The sequence below is a fragment of a genome, unplaced genomic scaffold, assembly GCF_019419815.1.
Source record: "Pyrus x bretschneideri cultivar Hongxiangsu unplaced genomic scaffold, Pyrus_bretschneideri_v1 Contig26, whole genome shotgun sequence".
NCBI lineage: Eukaryota > Viridiplantae > Streptophyta > Magnoliopsida > Rosales > Rosaceae > Pyrus > Pyrus x bretschneideri.
Genome location: NW_025999568.1, coordinates 1,964,146 through 1,972,194, shown reverse-complemented (window position 1 = coordinate 1,972,194; position 8,049 = coordinate 1,964,146). Strand labels below are relative to the sequence as shown.

Genomic DNA, 8,049 nt, shown 5'->3' with positions numbered 1-8,049 from the left:
TTCAACATGTCTGATGAAAGGAAGAGTGCATATGTGACTACTTTATTGCAGACTTGGGTGCATAATGACGTCTATGAATGCTAGTTTTTTGCTAATGCTATGACATGCTTGCTACCATAATGACATATCAAGGAAAATTGTAAATGTTTTGTAAATCTATTGACTGATTAGATGACACCATGATGGTGAAGAACTACTTTTTGTTGATATTATGATGTTTAGGCAGGTTAGGAATATTTTGTTGACAATCCGATGTTTAGGCAGGTTATGAATATTTTGTTGATAATATGATGCCTAGGCAGGGTATGGCTAGTTTGTTTAGGTTGGTTATGATGGTTAGATAGATGTACTTTGATGTAAAATTTTAACTTAAATGAAGTTATTTCCCACTCTTTATTTGTTCCTAATGTTTTTCCTTCATTTATTTACTATTAAACAAAACTCACGCCAGCCCAGTCCTTCGCAGCTTTGGAGTAGCTGTTCTGAGACTCATTTGTGACAGACTTCTCCTCCATCCTCTGGTTAACAACCGACAAACAATGGCTCACAAAACAACTCCTGTCATTGGAAGTATTCCGTGAATCAGTAACTTCAAGAAACACTGAAATGTGGCATGGTGGCCGAGACTACCCTGATACAACCAAAGATATGGAAAATTTTCATCAGTTCACTCTCTAAAACGCAAGCTAAATAGTTGTTATGTTGTCTAACACATTTATAAAACTTTATCATTCCACCATGTGGAATTTCAAACTGTTCATGACATACACAATCCTAAGAACAAAATGAGCATGCCTAAGCATAGTTCAAGTAACATCGAGCACAAAGAGCAAGTTATAAACAATATACACAAACCACGGTGGCTTACACTATCTTGGCTAGCATTAATACATATTTGATTTGGGACAAGGGCATTTTAGTAAACATACTAGTTTATATTCCGATTCTGCTGAATTAGTAAACAGCTTTATGGAATTCTATTCCGATTCCAGAATATTTAAGTAAATGTTTTCAACAGGAATCCGATTCTGACTTCTCCTCATTCCAACTCCTCCTCTTTTCATTACGGTTACGTAAACGCGTCATAGATGTTTACCATGATCTACATTAAATGGAATAGATATGTGATCTCATACCAATGTTTGTCATGTGTGATACTGTAAGTTGAAGCCCCTTTTAGGCCGTACGTGAAATTTGAACTGAAGCCCTAGTATCTGCAGAAAACAAATCCAACAAACAAATCCCACATTCAGAATCATTAGTGCATCAATAAACAGAGCTCTACAATCTCGTGCCAGTAAGTTCAATGCACGTCCTTATCCATTGGAAGTGGACAACGTTTTAAACCACTGTATTGCATAAATAACCACACTTTCGTAGGCTGCTTGTGTATTTCGGGCTTCTGAAGTTGCTCCAAGAGGGCAGTAAAAGTTTCAACTTGAAGTGCCATCACAGAAAGCAGCAACTTCGCCTCCTGAGATCTCTGCGGTACATCTTCTTTGTGCCCAAATTATCTACAGCCCCACACTTCTCTAAGATTAAATATTCCTCCGGCAGCTCATTTATCGGAGTTTCCCCAGTAACCTTCATCCCCACAAGTGCAGGAGCCATCCTTAAAATGGTGAAACTTTTCAGTATGCCTGACAGAAATCTCCCGACGCACAACTTGGAGATAAATTTGATAGTACTGTGACAGCTTTGGCACATGTAAAGGTTCTTAGTCACCCATACAGGCATCCCAGGCTCTGTATTAATGAGCCCAGATGCAACTGCAAGTCCTTCGCTGTGTCCACAGAAGATCTCCGCTTTCGAAGCTTCAACTTCATCTGAAGGACTGGTTTCCGGCTCTATGACACAAGCGAATCCCATTTTATCATAAAATCCCTCCATAACAGCATTTATACATCAGTCAACAATTGAACCCACCAACTGAACTAAATCTTTTCAACTGACTGCGAGTTTGATTTGAACTTCTAAGTATACTGAAATTTTTTGGCTCACCACGACTTAAAAATATCTAAAATTATCCTGATAGTGTAGGTTTGTAACTAAGTAGGGCATTAAAATGATTGATGGGTGATGGAGCCTTGGTCAAGTGAGGCATGATACTTGAAATCTATTCACTTTTGTGAAGTCACTTTAAGCACGCCTTCAGTCTTTTGGGTGAGTAGGGACACCCCACCCTTACAAGTGGGGTAGCAAACTATGTCTTTGAATGATAAAAAAATATCTATTCATAGGCCCACTTTAAAAATAAAGTGTTTGCACCTCACGGTGTACAACGAATTTATGTGATTTAACTACAATGCTTACAGGTATTTGTATGTGATCGTCATATGGTGTGATAGTACTAAGTATTGTAACCAGTCCTGAATTTATGAGATGAAAACACAACATGCATGTAAAATCTGGAATGCTTAGCTTTATGCATACAATATTTCCAATAAGAATAACATTTCTAAATAATGAATCAACCAAGTTTATTAATTCAATCCAATTAAACTATTAGCAACTTCAACTAAACAGATAATGCAATTTCAATGCCTATGAATAAACTGGACTCATAAGAAGTCATCAGCTGTTTATTTTTTAAGCAAACTAAGATCCTACCAACCAATAACTTCACCAAATATTGCTGCTTCTCAATCTCATCAACCCTCTGGTTCTTCCTCAAACAGGACACATCATATTCTGCGCGGAGGTTTTCCACCGGTTGAGTCTCCGGCTGTTGGATTCAGCACTGAGTCGCTGGCAAGAGGACCATTCCGACCTCCCTCTTGGGCCACAACTGGGATCTTAACTGCCGCTCTTTCCATCTCCTTCTCGAGCTCTTCCTCCCTTCGCAATGCAGTGAACTGGGTGTCTAGAGACCTGGCTGCTGCCAGCCATGCAAGAACAATCACCAGAAGTATTCCTCCAAGGTAAGGTGTTGAGTTGGCAAGTGATCCAAAGGTTAAAATCATAAACTGCTGAATCAGAGCACCACCAGACTTCCCCAATGGGTTGCAGACAACATCAATGGCCGCCTTTCCTTTAACCTACAGAAATAATTTAACAAGGAACGTAAAACAAAAGGGCTCAAAAAAACTCAAATTAGAAAAGTCAAACTTTTTCTTGAACAGGATTCAAAATACGACCGAAACCTCCCTAGATTCAAATAAGCTCCCCCAATTCAATCCCCCAAATGTCTTAACTGATAGACAACATAAACAAATAAAAACAGCCACAGTTGAAACTATTTGCCAACCCAAATTCTAAAACTGCGGGTTGTGAGTAAGAGAGTCCAAACCTTGGTGTCCTCATCCAAGGGAATATATGCCATTTCTTTGCATGGGTCAAACAAGCTGTACTTGGCACTCTTGCTGAAAATGTTTTGCAGAGCACCCACATATACTGCTGCAAGAAGAGGAGTCATCCCAAGGCTCGCAATAGCGGGTGAAAGTGGGCCACCAAACAATATCAGAGAGAAGAAACCAACTCCAGTCAGAAGTAGCACTGTAGGTGTGATCTTGGCAGCAACTCCCCATCCATATTTTTCGAATATAACTTGGCTTAGCAACATCATTGTGAAAGTTGCTATTCCGGTGGCAGTTGAGAAGTCGCCCATAAAAGAAGAGTACTCATTTGGGCTTGGAAACTGCACAATTTGCAGAGAAACAAGAAGAGAGGCCAATTAGTGAAAAAAAAAAAATATAGCCAAAGATTAAGAAAATCGGGCTAAGGTCTACCTGAGCTTTGAGCTTCGATTTCCATGTAACCTCCACAAGGTTGATACTAATACCATATGCAACCACCAAAGTGGCAAGATCTCTGATGTACGGTGAAGACACCAAAAATTTCAAGCTCTCCATTGTCCCCATCTTTGGCTTCTCCTGCAAGGTAATTGAGAGTTATTAAAGATGCATCAAGTCCAAATATAGGGTTTGAATTGAGGATTTGCAGCAAAATTATGCAATCAATTGGAAACCACAGGTATCCTTCAGTATACATTCATATTTTCTTTTTTGGAATTCATTCCGTATAGTTTAGAAAAATTAAAAATAGGAACAATGGTGCCACTTCATAACAAATGAGGCATCACTCAACAATATGAAACTTCCATCCATGCCATTAGCATAAGAGTTATTACCAATAAAATGATAAACAAACATGATTTCTTAAACATTTCAAAGAAAATATATCGCTTTAATAACCCGGAATCATTCAAGCACCTGTTAACCAAAATTAAGAAATTAGAAAAGAAAAAAAAAAAAAAAAAAAAAAAAAAAACAGAAAACATGACCACTATGAAAATATTGGCATAAATTCCTGGACGCATTAACAATGACAACTGACAAGTGACCAGAGTATGTATAAGATAATAAACAATATATTACGTTTTTAACTTCCCAGAAACATATTAACATATGGTAATTGACAAGTGACCAGAGTATGTATAAGATAGTAAACAATATGATACGTTTTTAACTTCCCAGAAACATATTAACGTATGGTAATGCCGAAAAATAGTAATGCTGATAAACAGAACAGACTGAATATTTGGGACCAAAAATAACAGATACATGCAGCCCAACAACACAATTGAGATGTGACAAAAATATTACCTTCTTCTTCTTGCTACGGGTGGGAAGAGGAACATAAGTGTTTACCCACCAGTACAGGCCACAGATAGTTAACCCCAACAACACCACAATGCTCATCATACCCCTTAAGGACATGGCCCAGCCATCAACTCCAGGACCCAAATTTTGCCTCAGATTAGAGAAATACTTCACTGTTCTGCCTGAGAAAATTAGTGCAACGTTCGCTCCCAATCCAAAAAGAGGGTAGAACCTCTTTGCTTCCTCAACGGTAGTGATCTGCACAAATGCATGTAACCTTAATTATTTACAGTTCCCAGTCAATGACAGTGATGCAGACCTCAAACTTCGACCGGGGAAAACTTTGAGATCATTCCTAGTATTCTATAAGAATCCATATCTTGTTATACAACTCAAATGGGGTTGTTGCAAAATAAAAACCGTAATATGAAAAAATAAATTCTGATACGAATCATGCTTAGAAACTAGAAAGCAAGACCCTTGAGCAGAAAAGTAAGTTCTTGTCCAATCTGCTGAGGCAAATAGCAGATAGAGATATCCAAAAAGGAATCTAGCATATTATAAGTGTATGATTAAAATACCAAGCTTCCAATTCCAATCGCAAAATACATTTCAGTTATACTTCTGAAAAACTGACACATCACAGAGACATATATACCATATATTGTGTTCACATAATTTCCCAGTCCTGAACAATTATATACAAAACCGAGACTGGAAAGTATGAACAACCAATCTAGAAATAGTTTATGCCAGATAAATCATTAATTCATCTATATTTTTGGTATGATAGATTTGTCTACGAAAGGACCTGATTGGCAAACCCCCAGAAAAGCACAGAAATCACGACGCTCCCCCACAATTCAGCCATGACATAGAACAAACAAAAGCTCCAAATCCTCAAAATTGCAAGAGGACCAAGGAATCTCGGGCCGAGAACGTTGAGAAGACTATCAGCAAGGGCTTCAGGGTGGATATAGCCACTGAGAGGATACAGGACGAACCCGAACGCCCCAAAAAAGGCGATAAAAGGTAGAATAACAGTGTAGAAGAGAGCCTTCTTGGACAAAACATTAGAGAGTTTTGTGTAGAGTAGCATAAACCCAACAGCCATAGGCAGATTCACCCAGGTCTTCAAAAAAGGTATAATCTCTGCACTGCTCCCTTTGGCTGTCACAACCAACACATCTTTTGTGTCCCTGAGGATTGTGTAATTGAACAAAATACAAAAGAACATCAACCCAAGCGGGATGATTTTCTTGAGGGTCACAGTCTCAATCCCAAGGAACTTGGGCTGCTCAGATTCCCCAAATGCTGGCTGCCCAGCAGCTGCAGCCTCAGCCCTGCAGATGAACAAGTTCCTCTCTACTGGGGCAACCCCATGATTTTTTGGGACAAAGCTTGGAAATTTCGGGAACCCATTGGAGGATAGAGAAAACCCACCTGGGGTTTTGGGTTTGGTGGAGAAAAATCTCTGCTTTAATCCCAAAGAAGATTGAAAAACCTTGGTTCTGGGGTTTGAGGGAAGAGAGAGAAGCCCTTTGGTTTGTAAGACAGCCTCCATGTCTCCCCTCTCTTAGGTTCCTTCAAGAAAATTCAGAGGTAGGTTTTCTCAAGAGAAGAACATGAAGAGAGACACAGATAAGGGAGAGATAAGGTGGCTGCCTCAAGAAAAAAGATTGATTTTCAGAGAAGTGTAAAGGGAAGAAACAAATATCTTTAATATTTTATGAAAAGGAAAATACAAGCCAAACCAATAAAATTTTCAAGTGGAGATTTTTTTTCCAAGTTTGGAAGATTAAATTAAAAAATGGGTTCTGCAATCTGTGAATCGTAACCCAGAAAGACAATTCTCCATCAGTGAAGAAGAAAATTAATTTTTCTTATCAGAAATTTAAATTAAACAGAGATGGAGTGATGTGAGTCAGATTAGAGTGTGAGTGGAGGCTAATTCGGAAAAATGAATGGGTAAGCGACACAGTCGGGGGTCGACGGAAAGCAATCCCGGAAAGATTGCAAAAGACTGATTCTTGGGGCAAATTGCACTGACCAAAGTACACCTATATTATGACACTACGATTTTTTTTTTTTTTTTAATAAGATCACCAAAACGCCCTTGAATGGGGACAAAATAAAGATGAGCCCCTGCCCTTAAGATATTTTTCACTTTTTGATGGGATGGACACTTGGAATTGAAAATCGAAATCGGCAAAAACCAAATCGGATTGGCCTGAACAATTTGATTTTTGCGATTTTGAAACGATTTCGGTTTAAAATCAAACTGCAAGTTAAAAAACGATTTAGTTTCAGTGTTCTTAATATCTTGAATCGAATCAAAATCGAACCTGCTGTATAATACAAACAAATTTAATTCAATACACAACAATGTGTTAAAAGGAAAAGACGTAAGCGAGACATTCTACGGATAGCCTTGCATAGGTGAAAACCTTAAGGTGTGAGACGAAGCCTAACCTCACGAGACTTATGATTTTTAGTATAAATTATATATTGTATAATATTTTGGTGGAATACTTAAGAGTCTTAAAAGGAAAAACAAGAATAAACATTTTAAGAAGAAAAATATATATAACGTTACACACACAAAAAAAACAAAAAAACAATAAAAACAAAACAAACAAACAAACAAACAAATACTATTTTTCTTTCCGGCCACTTACTTTTTAAGGAATATTAAGTTACAAGATATGTTTATAGAAATGAGTCTCTTCAAATCTATAAAATAATATAGATATGTTGGATGAATATGTTGGAAGTTGGGATGCTGGATAGCTGAAAGTCACTTTAAAGAGAAAAAGAATCAGCCAAAAAAATAATATTAAAAAAAACAAAAAGTAAGCAAATGAAAGCACAACAAACGATGCCATGCTATTCATCTTGTTCAAGCAGCCATGTTGCGTCTGCAACTTCCATATTCAACCAAAAAATTTCCAGATTCTAGTAGCTCTTACACAAAATAACACCCAATTGACTACCTTAGGCACGCCTCAACCTACGTCTAGGCGAGTTTTCGCCTACTCCACTGGGCAGAGTTGATTTCACCGAAGCCCTGCCTCCGAAACTGCTTAGACGCACCTTGGGGCACATTTTTTAAAACACTGATGTTGTGGTGTAATTAGTTATTTGGTAGCATCCTTACATTTAGTATGGAGGCCTTGATATGCATGCAAAATTGGTTGAGGCGGCAATAACATTATTACTTTGGAGGATAATGCACATTCAGTTGACCATATTAAGTTCTATGAGGATGCGTTTGTTGCACCGGACTATCTCGAACTCGACTAGCTTTAGGGACAAAGCTGGACTGGCTTAGAATAGACTAAGCTAGACTAACTTGGTGAAGTGTTTGGTGCACTGTTGGACTAAGAAGTTGGGTTGACTTCTAGTTCTAATTCAATTCCTAGCATTCAAATTAACTACCAATTTCCCT

General features: G+C 38.1%; 1 protein-coding gene across 1 annotated transcript; it reads right to left on the bottom strand.

Moving 5' to 3' along the window:
• Positions 1-2,396: 2,396 nt before the first annotated feature.
• On the bottom strand, positions 2,397-6,513 carry LOC103935385 (plastidic ATP/ADP-transporter). Its single transcript, XM_048587178.1, has 5 exons — positions 5,413-6,513; positions 4,605-4,859; positions 3,729-3,872; positions 3,290-3,637; positions 2,397-3,038 (listed from the first exon to the last, which is right to left on the bottom strand). Exons 1-5 carry the CDS (start codon positions 6,163-6,165, stop codon positions 2,685-2,687), a joined length of 1,854 nt encoding a protein of 617 aa, XP_048443135.1. The 5' UTR covers positions 6,166-6,513; the 3' UTR covers positions 2,397-2,684.
• Between the last annotated feature and the right edge of the window lie 1,536 nt (positions 6,514-8,049).